Source organism: Mobula birostris, chromosome 10 (genome assembly GCF_030028105.1).
Source record: "Mobula birostris isolate sMobBir1 chromosome 10, sMobBir1.hap1, whole genome shotgun sequence".
Taxonomy (NCBI): Eukaryota; Metazoa; Chordata; class Chondrichthyes; order Myliobatiformes; family Myliobatidae; genus Mobula; species Mobula birostris.
Window position 1 is genome coordinate 8,902,422 of NC_092379.1, and position 14,903 is coordinate 8,917,324.

Here is a 14,903-nt window from a genome sequence, read left to right on the forward strand (position 1 = left end):
CCCTAGGAGTGTGTGATGGGACAGTGTAGAGGTAGACTCACTCTGTATATAACTTGTGCTGTCTCTGCCCTAGGAGTGTGTGATGGGACAGTGTAGAGGGAGCTTCACTCTGTATCTAACCCGTGCTGTCCCTGCCCTGGGAGTGTGTGATGGGACACTGTAGGGGGAGCTTCACTCTGTATCTAACCCACACTGTCCCTATCCTGGGAGTGTGTGATGGGAAAGTGTAGAGGGAATATTATACCCACCTTTGCAACTTATTTACCAGAAATTGCTCTGTAGCCTTCTTTGCCTTGCCAATCCCAGAGACCCAGGGTGTACTCATTCCTTGGGTGACCAAAAATTAAGGAGAGCCTGCAGCGAGCCAGGAGTCACTGTGTACTCCCTCTCCAGGGATACCTGGGCACAGTTGTCTCCTTGGAAAATTGTCGGAATGGATCAAAGCTGGCCCCACCGCCAACTGCCTGTGAATGACCATGTTGGTTATGCCGAGGAGAAGATGACTGAGGAGGTCTTCCACTGATCTGCTCTCCTTCCGACCAGGTTTCTGGTGCCAAAGCATTGTTAGAAACTAAGCAACAATGCTTCAAATGTTCAAACACAGTCTGCAGCCTCTACTTTATTAGGAGTTTGAAGAGATTTGGCATGTCAACAAATACACTCAAAAACTTCTATAGATGTACCGCAGAGTGCATCGTGACAGGCTGCATCATTGTCTGGTATGGAGGGGCTACTGCACAGGACTGAAAGAAGCTGCAGAGGATTGTAAATCTAGTCGGCTCCATCTTGGTTACTAGCCTACAAAGTACCCAGGACATCTTTCGTGAGCGGTGTCTCAGAAAGGCAGGGTCCATTATTAAGGACCTCCAGCACCCAGGTCATGCCCTTTTCTCATTGCTACCATCAGGAAGGAGCTACAGAAGCCTGAAGGCACACACTCGGTGATTCAGGAACAGCTTCTTCCCCTCTGCCATCCAGTTCCTAAATGGACATGAAGCTTTGGACACTACCTCATATTTTTTTAATATATAGTATTTCTGTTTTTGCACGTTTTTAAAAATCTATTCAATATATGTAATTGATTTACTTGTTTATTATGTTTTATTTATTTTTTTTCTCTTTGCTGGATTATGTATTGCAAACTGCTGTTGCTAAATTAACAAATTTCATGTCACATGCCGGTGATAATAAATCTGATTCTGGTCTCTTGGAAACTGTGTATAATGTAGTCCAGGCTCCAGGGCAATTTTGGATACCCTGGGAGTCCAGAAAGCACCTCAAAATTCTTGGTAGCCATGAAACGAAGAAAGAAAATAAAAGAAGGGCAGCACAATCATCAGCCCCCAAATCCCTCCTCTTGTACAAATGAAACAAACAAAAACAGAACAGGTACAGCGACCCCAAAATCCCTCCTGCCGAACAAAAAATGGTACAGGCACATCAACCTCCCCCCTCTCCTTCCAAATCTCCCTCCCCGCACAACAAAAAATGAGAAAGATCAGGTGAGAAAACACAGAATATAAAAAACTGTAAGTCTGAAAAATAGTCTATAGTCCAAGTTCACATCCAAAACGCAGAAAAACCTGGGGAGCACTGTCCGGGTCCATTGGCAGACCGTCCCTTCTCCGTAGCAGATCGGCCATAAGACAGGCAGCCGGCACTCGCCCTCCACACTCGCCTTGCTGCTTCAATCTCCCTTGCCGCTTAAATCGGCGAACAATGGAAGCTTGATTCAGTGCAATGGAGTTGAACACCAGCTTGCGCCCCATCTTGCAGCCCGCCCGCCACGAGGTTCGCTCACGCTGCCTCTGCCTCACGGAGACTGCAGGGCGCTGAAGCACCCAAACAATCTTCAAGCTTCTGCATTTGCCTCGATGTTTCGATTCTCTTCGTCGCTTTAATTGACGAAATGGAGTCGAACATTGGCTCACAGTCTGCACGCCATGAGGTTCGTGCACGCTGCCTCTGCCTCCCGGAATCCTCTTGGAGACTGCAGAGCACTGGAACACCCAAACGATCTCCAAACTGCAAATCACAGGCTCGAACAGTTCCAGAATCTCATCCAAGATAAAAAAAAAACTTTAAAAAGTAAAAGTGACATGTATGGTTTCGTGATCAAGCCAAAAGATGTGAACCGAAGGAGCATTATACGCAGGTAACTTGACTATCAGGTATTCAACAAGTAATCAAAGTCTATACAACAGGAAAGTCTGAGTGACTTTTAGGCATTTGAAGATGGTAAGTTTTGATTTCAACCAATTTCCCCCGGGATCAATAAAGTATGACTATGACTTTGAATAAAAAGGGACAGGAAGGTTAAGTGGGTTAACAGGAAGTCGGAGATTGAATAGATTATGAGGTGAGGGTTTGTTTCAGAGAGCTGTTGGACCCTCTCCCAGATAAGTGGTGGAAGCTGAAGAACCTTGTGCAGGTGGCAAAAGTGGGAATAGTGATCTAAATATGACAGTCTTTCAAAGGTCCGCACATTGTCCTGTGTGGCGCCGTACAGGGTGGAAATTTGTTCGCGGATGGACCAGTGAGCAGGAGGGCCAATTTCTGTTCCGTACTAATCTTGACCGGAGAAGCTGAGTGTGCATGTTGAAGGCCGATTGCAAAACTCGTTGACCTCAATGCCCTACTGTCGACGGGTTGAAATAGTGGAACTTCCATCAGCTTAAACAGTGAGGTCCAGGCTGTTGTTGATAATGAGGAAGGCTGACCTCATGCTTGGTTTAAATTGTTCTGTGATTCTCACAATTTACTTGCAAACGTTTTGTCACCATACAAGGAGTCCTCATCAGTGCACCTTTGTCCTCCAAATGCCTGGCCTGTAAGATCCAACGTGGGGACTGCAGCAACTATTATATTGGCCAAGCTGGGAGAAAACCTTCTGCAAGGATCCATGGACTTTAACATGGCCAACTCTCCCTAGTCTCTACCCATGAAGATCGAGAGGGACACAAATTCGACCGGGCATCGGTGAAAGTCATGCCACAAGCAAAGACGCGGCATACGAGAGAGTTCCTAGAAGCCCGGTTTTCTGCAAACAATTCTGTAAACAAGTGTATAGATCTCGATCCTACTTATGAGCCGATGTGGGCAAATTCCAGACCACAACGCACACTGTTTGCCATGCAGCCAATCAGCGATGAGATTTCCTCTCCACGTCACAACTGGGTTCCTGAAATGACATCCAGTCAGCTGACTGATAAGTATATAAAGGCCAAGCGTTCGGAGGACAGACCACGATTAACAGCACACAGGTAACGTCTCCTTGTCTGGTGACAGAACATTTGCAAGTACATTTTGCCAAGATCGGAGAACAGCTCAACTCAACTATCAACCGCCCGAGCTGCACATTTTCTGAATTATGTCTGGGCTGGTCTCTTGGTTTCAATCACAGACAGGAGAAAACCTGCAGATGCTGGAAATCCAAGCAACACACACAAAATGCCGGAGGAACTCACAGGCCAGGCAGCATCTATGGTACTTTTTTCCATCGAGGCTAAGTGGCCTGCTGAGTTCCAACAGCATTTTGGTTGTGTTTCTTGCTTTCAATCTCTTGCTCTTCTTCCAGATGTGAACACCGAGAACCCAGACGAGAAGTCCATCATTACCTACGTGGTGTCCTATTACCATTACTTCTCCAAGATGAAGGCGCTAGCTGTAGAGGGCAAGAGAATTGGCAAGGTGGGTACTTCCAGGTGGAAAGAGCCACTCAGTGCCCTGCCTCTCAGGTACCTGCTGAGATTTCAGTGCCAGACCCTGACAGTTCACGGCCAGTGACCCACTGACCCCCACACTCTCAGACCTCTCTAATGGGCTGCAGCTCCTCTGTGACCTCTCATCTTTGGTCAGCTTCCTGTCCATCCTTTGCACTCAGATGCCCATGGTCTCGTTTTCCAACATCCATCCCTGCCCCACAACTGTGGCATCTCCTTTCCCATTCTCATCAGCCCTCCCCTCACTGCTCATCCTGTCTCACCACCTGCTCCTCATCTCCCTCTGTTCCTCACGCCCATCGGCCTGCACCCTCCCTCTCCCCAACTCTCAGTCAGCTGCCCCTTGATTGCTCAGATTTACCCTCCTAGCTCTGGTTTAACCAACTCTTTCTCTCTCTTTCCACCAGAATTTGCTTTACTCTCCACTGTTGTGTTTTCTTTCCTCTGACACTGGCTGCTGCCACTTGCTCCAGTGGAGTCTTCCGTCATTACTCCAGCCTCCCTATTACTCCCCAATATTGACGTTTATAGTACCGTCTCGGCTTCTGAAGTCTGATGTTTTCCCCTGTCACTCCACACCATCCCTGCCCCCTTTCCTGCCTTTATAAGGTCTCTTCTTATGGGCTACGGATTCCTCACTTTTGGTCTCTCACAGCCAACTCCATGCTTTTTCTCAGAGTTCTTGCCCAGCACTCACATCCACCATTCCTGCTTTCTCTTGCTTGGTTGAAATCACGACCTGTCTTCCAGCACGCACTGTCTTGTGCGTTGCGACTTATTCTCAGTTACAAGGTGTCGTCACCTTGGGAGTACCCACTGCCTCTGTCACTCAGTTTCTTCATTCTGGACCATCCTCTTCATGAGGGAAAACCCTTGTCTCTGTTATCGCATCTGCCCTCTGTTGCTATGCCTTGCTCTCTCGCTCTCTTGTGCCCGTGCGCTCTCATGTAACGGTGCTCTCTCGCTCTTGCATTCTCCCTTGCTCTCTCGCACTCGCATCCTCTCTTGCTCTCTCGTACTCGCATCCTCATTCGCTCTCACTCCCTCCCCCTTGCCCTGTCCGATGCTCTCTTGCCTTTTCTCGCCCTCCTGCTCACCCTCCACTCAGTTCCCTCACCTTCCCTCGCCCTCCCCCAAGCTTTATTGAGCTATTATTTCCTCATTGCTTTCTGTCCCAATGCCATTCCTCTACCATTTCTTTTATTCCATTATTCCTTCTGTTATTCTGTGTTCTTTCTCCAGTCAGTGGCCACTTTATTAGGTATGCCTGTACACCTCATTGATTCAAATAGCTCATTAGCCAATCATGTGGCAGTAATTAGATTAGATTATGACACACAGTCCTCTTTTATTGTCATTTAGTAATGCATGCATTAAGAAATGATACAATTTGTTCCTCCAGAATGATATCACAGAAGCACAAGACAAACCAAGACTAAAAAAAAACTGACAAAAACCACATAATTATAACATATAGTTACAACAGTGCAAAGCAATACCGTAATTTGATGAAGAACAGACCATGGGCATGGTAAAAAAAAGTCTCTAAATCTCTCGAAAGTCCCATCGCCTCACGCAGATGGTAGAACGGAAAAACTCTTCCTGCCATGAGCTTCCAGCGCCGCGAACTTGCCGATGCAGCATCCTGGAAGCACCCGACCATAGCGGACTCTGAGTTCGTCTGAAAACTTCGAGCCTTCAACCAGCCCTCTGACACCGAGCACCGAGCACCATCTCTGCCGAGCGCTTCAACCCCGGCCCCGGCAATAGGCGATAGGCAAAGCTGAGGATTTGGGGCCTTCCCCTCCGGAGATTCTCGATCGCACAGCAGCAGCGGCAGTGAAGCGGGTATTTCAGAAGTTTCTCCAGGTGTTCCTCCATGCTTCTCACGTCCGTCTCCATCAAATCAGGATTGTGCACGGCCCCTATTTAACAAATACGATATCAATTCGGAGCGGCCGCATGCGCTGCATTGCGCCGCCATCTTCTCCTCCCCTCCGCATAAAAGCATGCACTGTATTAGAGGTTCAGTTGTTACTCAGTTCAATCATCAGAATAGGAAGAGATATGATTTATGTGGCTTTAACCATGGAATGATTGTTGGTGCCTGATAGGGTGGTTTGAGTATCTCAGAAACGACTGATCTCCTGGGATTTTCACGCACAGCAGGCTCTGGAATTCATAAAAATGGCGTGAAAAACATTTAAAAAAAATCCAAGGCGTGGCAGTGCTGTGTGTGAAAATGACTTGTTAATGAGTGAGGTCAGAGGAGAATGGTCAGACTGGTTCAAGCTGACAGGCAGGCAACAGTAACTCAAATAACCACACGTTACAACAGTGGTGTGCAGAAGAACATCTCTGAATGCACAACATGTTGACCCTTGAGGTGAATGGTCTTCAGCTGCAGACCATGCCGTGTTGCACTCCTGCACCTGAGAAAGTGGCCCCGATTGTCTCTATCTGCACACTGGTGTCTGCTCCGTGCACCTGTCCACTGCCTCGCTGCTCCACCCTGCACTTGACCCACACGCCTCCCCTGGTTCCCCTTGCTCTCCTCTTCCTTTATGTCTCTGTCTGGCTCCGTTCAGGATCTCCCACGGTCTCTGTCTCTCCCTCTCTTTTCAATTGCCCTGTCCCACCTCCCACCTCGTCCCACCTCCCACCTCGTCCCACCTCCCACCTCGTCCCACGTCCCTCCTCGTCCCACCTCCCACCTCCCACCTCCCACCTCGTCCCACCTCCCACCCCTCCTCCTACCCCTCCTCCTCTCACCTCCCACCTCGCCTCCCTCCTCCTCTCACCTCCCACCTCACCCCCTCACCCTGCACCTCACCCCCTCACCCCCTCGCACCTCACCCTTCTCTGCCCCCTCCCCCACACCCCCTTACCCCTCTTCTCTCTCCCCCTTGACTCTCTTTCTTTTCCCCCTTCTCTCTCCCTCTCTCACTTTGTCCAACTTTTTTCTCTCTATATGTATATCTCTCTTCCCCCTCTGCCTGTCTGTCTCTTTCTCTTTCTCTCTCTCTCTCTTTCTCTTCCTCCTTCGTGACAGGTGCTGGACAACACGCTGGAGATTGAGCAGATCATCGCGAGGTACGGGGCACTGGCAACCGAGCTGCTGGAGTGGATCGAGCAAACCATCGCCCTCATCAGCAACCAACGCTTTGCAAACTCTTTGGCCGGAGTCCAGCAGCAGCTCCAAGTGTTCACCAGCTACTGCACCGTGGAGAAACCGTTCAAGTAGGTACTGATACTGTAGTGACGGTGGCCGATATTTGTCATGGTGAAGATTTAGCCTTTCTGCTCATTTCTGTCCTCTATAATTCCCATTTCCTGTTGTCAATATATTTTTCAGCTTATTTAGCGATAAAACACAGTAACAGGCTCCTCTGGTCCAGTGAGCGCATACTGCCCCATTACACCCATGCGAGGAGGCTTTTTCCGCTGAGTTTGGGTGGGACTGCAACTGCAGGTCATGGGCTAAGGGTGGAAGGACAAATGCTGAAGGGGAATATGGAAGGGGGGGGGGGACTTCTTCGCTCAGGAAATGGTGACAATGTGGAACGAGCTGCCAGCACAAGTGAAGGATGTGATTTCGACTTCAACGTTTAGGAAAAGTTTGGATATCACTTGCCGAAACCAGTCAGAGATCGAGTACACAGAGTTGAGACTGTATGACGTGCTTTCAAAATAATACATTTCCAAAGTCAGAAATGCAACTTTTGACCCTGTGTTGTGAAACCAGCAAAGACGAACAATCTTGTAGTGATTTAACAAAACTAATAGAACTAAAACTAGTGAAATAAATGGTATAGAGCAGGAGCAAAATTAACAACCACCCATGAGAAGCCATCACCCCGTGGCTCAGCCCTGGCTCTAACTAGACTAAACTGATCTTAGACAAAGTATGAATGGGTAACTAGACTCATTTGCTCCCACCACTCCCCAACCCACGTGACAAATTACAGATAATAAACTTAAAACATAAAATACAATACAGACTGCCAGAAAATAGATACCTACAGTGCATATCAAAAGTATTCACCCCCCCACCAGAAGTTTTCATGTTTTATTGTTTTACCTAATTGAATCACAGTGGATTTATTTTGGCTTTTAGAATTAATGCAGGAAAATACAGGGAATTCCTGGAGGAAAACCTGATGCAGTCTGTAAGAGAACTGCGACTTGGGAGAAGATTTGTTTTCCAGCAAGACAATGACTCCAAATATAAAGCCAAAACTACACAGGAATGGCTTAAAAACAACAAAGTTAATGTTCTGGAGTGGCCAAGTAAGACTCCAGACCTCAATCCAACTGAGAATTTGTGGCTGGACTTGAAAAGGGCTGTTCGCTCACGATCCCCATGCAATCCGACAGAGCTTGAGCAGTTTTGTAAAGAAGAATGGGGGAAAAATTGTAGTGTGCTGATGTGCAAAGCTGATAGAGACCTATCCACACAGAATCAAGGCTGCAATTGCTGCCAAAGGTGTATCTACTAAATACTGACTTGAAGGCGGTGAGTAATTATGCAATCAATTATTTTGTGTTTTATATCTGTAATTAATTTTGTAGATACCTATTTCCACTATGACATGAAAGAGTCTTTTTCTGTTGATTAGTGTCAAAAGCCAAATTAAATCCACTATGATTCAATGTTGTAAAACAATAAAACCTGAAAAGTTCTGGGGGGGGGGGGTGAATACTTTTTATTGGCACTGTAGCTCCTAAGGGATAGGTACAGGAATGGGAGGGGTATGCAGGGCTGTGGTCCAGGTGGAGGTTGGTGGGAGTAGGCAGTTTAAATAGCTCAGCATGGACTAGATGGGCCGAAGGGCCTGTTCCTGTGCTGTGGTTTTCTGTGACTCTATGTGACCAATTAACCTACTGAGCTGTACGTCTGTAGAATGTGGGAGGAAACCTGCTTGGTCACAGCAAGAATGTATAGGTTCTTCACAGTGGTGGGGATTGAACCCGGGCCACTGGCATTACGCTGTGGTAGCGTTACGCTAAACGCTACGCTGTGGTGCTGCCCGTTCTCTCTGTACTGAGCCTCCCAGTTGACTGGAGTCAAATACCGAAAAGCCTGGACAGGGTGGAAGTAGAGGCAATATTTACATTAGGTGGGAGACTCTTGGAACTTAGGGCACAACCTCAAAATAAAGGGACGTCCCTTTCAAACTCACTTAAGGAGGAATTTGTTCAGCCAGATGGTGATGAATTTGTGGAATATGCTGCCACAGAGGATGGTGGAGGCCAAATCATTGGGTATAGTTAAGGCAGAGATTGATACGTTCATGATTGGTAAGGGTGTTGAGGGATACAGGGAGAAGGCAGGAGAATGGGATTGGAAAGGGAATTTCACTCCTATCTCATCTTCATCTTGGGTGGACGTATGTCTCTACTAATGGAGGTGTTAGGCGCTCCTTCCCTCCGCTAGCCTGCAGATCACCCTTAGGCAAGGTGTACCTCCACACTGCCGCCCGCCAGCCAAGATGAAGATGAGATAGGAGCGAAATTCGGCCTCTTGCCTCACAGAGTCTGCTCCGCCATTCACTCATGGCTGATTCCTTTTCCAATTCCACCCCCCTCCCCCCCCGGATCAGGGGTCATGTGAAACCATGGGTGCAGATGGTGGGTAGTCATATTTTTACAGAGATGGTTTGCCATTGCCTTTGTCTGGACAGTGTCTTTCCAAGAGGGGTGACCCCAGCCATTATCAATACTCTTCAGAGATTGTCTGCCTGGCGTCAGTGGTCGCATCACCAGGACTTGTGATCTGCACCGGCTGCTCGTACCACCATCCACCACCCGCTCCCATGGCTTCTTGTGACCCTGATCTGGGGGGAGGTGCTACACCTTGCCCAAGGGTGACCTGCAGTCTAGTGGAGGGAAGCAGTGCCTTTACACCTCCATTGTCAGAGATGTATCTCAACCCTGCCACCCAACCCCTTCTTTGGGGGTAAAAGATGTTGATCATCTCCGCCTCTCATATACCTCAATCAAGCCACCCCTTAGCCTCTCTCCCCTTAACTAAAGTGTTTTAATGCAGGTAACGTCCTGTGAAAATTAAAAAGAAAAATTGCATTTGTTGCAAATCCTTCTTGAAATGAAACAAAGTGATGGAAATAAATCTCTTACTATCTCTTCCGTCAGTTAGTCCTGACGAAGGGTCTCGGCCCGGAACGCCGACTGTACCTCTTCCTAGAGATGCTGCCTGGCCTGCTGCGTTCACCAGCAACTTTGATGTGTGTTGCTTGAATTTCCAGCATCTGCAGAATTCCTCGTGTTTGCGTAAAGTGTTGGAAATATTCCGCAGGTCCACCGGCATCCCTGGGAAGAGAAACGGAATGAATGTTTCTTGTTGAAGACTCTTTACTCTCCTCTTTTTTTCTTGTGGAAGGCTGTTCACTCCTCTTTCTGCAGTGCTGAGGCAGTGATATCCACCCGGCTGCTGTGCTTAGTGCCTGTGTGCTTCGCGGCAATTTGCCCTGCTACTACGATAAACTGAGACCGAGGCTTGGGCCTACTCCGGGCTGCTCTAGTGTTTTGGATCTCAGGGCTCATTTTAGTTTGGAATGCTGTGCTCACTATATTGTTTGCATGATTTGTGTTTTTTTTCCCCTCTTTCTCTGCTTATTGGGTGTTGGTTTTTATTTATTTATTTATTTTTAAGTGTTTGTTTTCGTGTTTCTTGTTTCATGGTTGCCTGTAAGCAGAGCAATCTCAAGGTAGTATAATTTATACATTCTTTGATAATAAGTATACTTTGAATCTTTAAATTTTGAAGCTTTGAATCAGGGCCCAGTCGGATGGGGCTTCTGTGGGAAGTCGTTTCACGAGGTGATGGGTGTGCAGTTTCTGCCTGAAATCGTTGGGCTTTGCTCTGTCTCCTCAGGTTCGATGAGAAGGGGAAGCTTGAAGTTCTGCTGTTCACCATCCAGAGCAAACTTCGGGCAAACAACCAGAGGCCGTACGTTCCGCCTGAGGGCAAGCTGATCTCTGACGTCAACAGGGTCAGTGAGCGGTTTATTGGCGGCCGTCAGGGTGTCCGGGCTGGAGGTGTCTGTCTGCGCCGTTTAGGGATTCAGCTGCAGTGAAGTGTACCTGTTACTGACCGTGTTTTAGCAGTGGGCTCCCTTCCCTACGTCCGGGCTGACACGTATGAAGCGTAACGCACATGACGTCCTGGCGGGACTAAGCAGGTCAGGCTTCACCTTTGGAGAGAAACAAACAATCGACGTTTTTGGGCTGTGACCCTTCCTCAGGTCTCTTTTCCTGCTGAGTTCCTCCAGCACTCAGAGTCCTGACGAAGGGTCTCGGCCTGAAACGTCGACTGTACCTCTTCCTAGAGATGCTGCCTGACCTGTTGCGTTCACCAGCAACTTTGATGTGTGTTCCTCCAGCACTTTGTGTGTCTTACTGCAGATTTCCAGCGTCCGCAGAATCTCTTGTGGTTGTGTCACAAACCGTACTGTGCAGAAGTATTAAGCACCCAAGATATTCTACGTAAATTTTATTTTAGATGTTTACTTTTTCTCTTTTGCATTAGTGTGTCAGTAGAGAAGACTAAAGTTTAGGTTTCCAAACATTCATTTTCCAAAAAATTGACTGTTAGAGAAATTTTTATACTTTGTTAAAGAAAGTAACAAAGAAAGGATTGAAAGGCGCCCATTCGGAACAGAAATGCGAAGAAACTGTTTTAGTCAGAGGATGGTGAATCTATGGAATTTGTTGCCACGGGCGGCAGTGGAGGCCAAGTCATTGGGTGTATTTAAGGCAGAGATTAATAGGTATCTGAGTAGCCAGGACATCAAAGGTTATGGTGAGAAGGTGGGGGAGTGGGACTAAATAGGAGAATGGATCAGCTCATGATAAAATGGTGGAGCAGACTCGATGGGCCGAATGGCTGACTTCTGCTCCTTTGTCTTGTATTAAGTAATAGACCACTTTAAAATAAAAACTTGATTACTTTGATCTAGCCCAGTGCATGATTAAACAAACAGCTACTAATGATCAATGACATAATGAATTGAATGAACTAAACTGATTAACTGAAACAGAAACGGGTGCAGAAGGAATCACGCTGGGTGAAGGACAACCATACTGAAAGATGAGTGGGACAGTTTAACCTTCAAATCATTAATTCTAACACTGTGGCAAGAGTGAGTGAAGCATTTACTATTTCGTGCCTTTTATGGTAATTTCGATATTTCAAAACTTTTTATTACTTTTTAAAGCATTTTTGCTTTACACTATTTAATTGCCTCAGGGATCTGTACTGGGTCCAATGTTGTTTGTAATATATATTAATGATCTAGATGAAGGGGTGGTAAATTGGATGAGTAAGTATGCAGATGATACTGAGATAGGTGGCGTTGTGGATAATGAAGTAGGTTTTCAAAACTTGCGGAGAGATTTAGGACAGTTAGAAGAGTGGGCTGAAAGATGGCAGATGGAGTTTAATGCTGAAAAATGTGAGGTGCTACATTTTGGTAGAACTAATCAAAATAGGACATACATGGTAAATGGTAGGACATTAAAGAATGCTTTAGAACAGAGGGATCTAGGAATAATGGTGCATAGTTCCCTGAAGATGGAATCTCATGTGGATAGGGTGATGAAGAAAGGTTTTGGTATGCTGGCCTTTATTAATCAGAGTATAGGAGTTGGGATGTAATGTTAAATTTGTATAAGGCATTGTATAAGGTTGAACAAGTTAGGTCTTTATTCTTTGGAGTGTAGAAGTTTGAGGGGAGACTTGATAGAGGTGTTTAAAATTATGAGGGGGATTGATAGAGTTGACGTGGTTAGACTTTTTCCATTGAGAGTGGGGAAGATTCAAACAAGAGGGCATGGGTTGAGAATTAGAGGACAAAAGTTTAGGGGTAACATGAGGGAGAACTTCTTTACTCAGAGAGTGGTAGCTGTGTGGAACGAGCTTCCAGCGGGAGTGGTTGAGGCAGGTTCGATGTTGTCATTTAAAGTTAAATTAGATAGATATATGGACAGGAAAGGAATGGAGGGTTATGGGCTGAGTGCAGGTCGGTGGGAATAGGATAGGGTAAGAGTGCGGCACGGGCTAGAAGGGCCGAGATGCCCTGTTTCCGTGCTGTAATTGTTATATGGTTATAATTTGCATGCGCCTAAGACTTTTGCACGGTATTGTAGGAAGCGGGAGTCCATTGCACTCACTCAGTGCAGTGGTATCCCAGGTGTCTGTGCTGTCTCTTGACAGTAGTGTTCTCCCAGAGGCCAGTGCGCTCACTGGATCACACTGGTATCCCAGAACCCACTGGATCAGAGTATTGTCCTGGAAGTCAGTGTGGTGAATGGACCAGAGCATTATCCCAGAGCCCAGTGCAGTCACTGAATCGCGGTGTTATGCCAGACTTCGCCCTAGGCCCTATGTTGCCTCCTGTAGACCTGTCCCTGACTGGGTTTTCACTAAATGGTTTATTTTTTTACCCCTGTAGGCCTGGGAGAGGTTGGAGAAGGCGGAGCACGAGCGAGAGGGAGCGCTACGGAACGAGCTCATTCGGCAGGAGAAGCTGGAGCAGTTGGCGCATCGGTTCGATCACAAGGCCGTGATGCGCGAGACCTGGTTAAATGAGAACCAGCGCCTGATCTCACAGGTGGGTGATGGGGGGAGGGTGGGGGCGCACACAGGCTGTGCGGGCAGTCTGTGCACTGGGTGGTGTGGTGCTGGGACAGGCAGGTCCTTGCAGGGAGGGGGATAGGGCACTGGTCCTTGCAGGGCGGGGGACAGGGGACAGGTCCTTGCAGGGAGGGGGATAGGGCACTGGTCCTTGCACGGAGGGGGACGGAGGACAGGTTCTTGCAGGGAGGGGAACGGGGCACTGGTCCCTGCAGGGAGGGGGATGGGGGGGACAGGTCCTTGCAGGGAGGGGGACGGGGGGACAGGTCCTTGCAGGGAGGGGGACGGGGGCAGGTCCTTGCAGGGAGGGGAACAGAGGAAAGGTCCTTGCAGGGAGGGGAATGGGGCACTGGTCCTTGCAGGGAGGGGGAATGGGGGACAGGTCCTTGCAGGGAGGTGGACGGACCCTTGCAGGGAGGGGGATGGGGCACTGGTCCTTGCAGGGAGGGGGATGGGTGACAGGTCCTCGCAAGGAGGAAGACAGGGGACAGGTCCTTTCAGGGAGGGGGACGGGGGACAAGTCCTTGCAGGGAGGGGGAACAGATGGCAGGTGTGAGCTGCTCTTTGAGATGCAACTCTCGCCCAATCCCAGGATAACTTCGGCTATGATCTCCCTGCCGTGGAGGCGTCCATGAAGAAACACGAAGCCATCGAGGCGGACGTGTCCTCCTACAAGGAGCGGGTGCAGGTGATCACGGAGCTGGCTCGGGAGCTGGAGTCCGAGGGCTACTACGACATCAAGCGCATCTCTGCTCAGAAGGACAACATCTTGCGTTTGTGGGGCTTTCTCCAGGAGACGCTGACGGCCCGCCGATCCCGCCTCGAGCTCAACCTGTCCCTGCAGAAGGTCTTCCAGGAGATGGTCCACATGATTGACTGGATGGAGGAGATGCAGGTAAGGACCCGGAGATCATCCCTCCAACCTCACCCTCCCAAGCCTTATCTTGGCTTCCATTTTCCTTTGCCCCTGTAGCCACTGGCCTATACCCATCACCAAACTCATAAAGCCTCTCCTCCTCACTCCCTCCCATTCCTTCTCCTTCACCTGATATTCCTTTACCCTCCATTTGCACATCAACCATTCATCCTTGTGAGCAACTGTACCTCAGAGAGTCAATGGACAATAATGCTGAGGTTTGATATCGAACAATGGACTTCTTTGTTCTAATTGTATTCTTTTTTGTTTAACATATGTTTTTCTCGTGAATCTGATGTTATTATGTGCCCGTGATGCTGCTACAAGCAAGATTTTCTTTGCACTTGCACATGCGTGTACATTTGACAATAAACCCAACTTTGATCTCACTCAAAAATAGTTGTGGTTGAAGGTCTATCATCCCCATCCCAGACACCTCAACAATGCTTCCTCAGGGCAGTGTCGCCTTCTGCTGTTTCTCATACCCTAGGACAGTAGAGCACAGCAACAGGCCCTGGTCATGTTGTACCGAACTAAGCATGTCCCTTTTGCCTACACAAGGTCCATATCTGCATGTTCATCTACCTGTCTAAGAGTTGCTTAAATTCCT

General features: G+C 48.0%; 1 protein-coding gene across 2 annotated transcripts in view; it reads left to right on the top strand.

Moving 5' to 3' along the window:
• LOC140203799 (spectrin beta chain, non-erythrocytic 1) overlaps positions 1 to 14,903 on the top strand; it is a 202,318-nt gene that overhangs the window by 23,520 nt on the left and 163,895 nt on the right. The window contains exons 8-12 of one of the 2 annotated variants that reach the window (XM_072269879.1): positions 3,578 to 3,690; positions 6,775 to 6,962; positions 10,618 to 10,735; positions 13,196 to 13,354; positions 13,970 to 14,272. In XM_072269879.1, coding sequence (XP_072125980.1) covers positions 3,578 to 3,690; positions 6,775 to 6,962; positions 10,618 to 10,735; positions 13,196 to 13,354; positions 13,970 to 14,272 — 881 coding nt within the window. Of the gene's footprint in view, positions 1 to 3,577; positions 3,691 to 6,774; positions 6,963 to 10,617; positions 10,736 to 13,195; positions 13,355 to 13,969; positions 14,273 to 14,903 lie in introns of those variants that run through there. The other variant, XM_072269878.1, reaches the window with a different exon arrangement.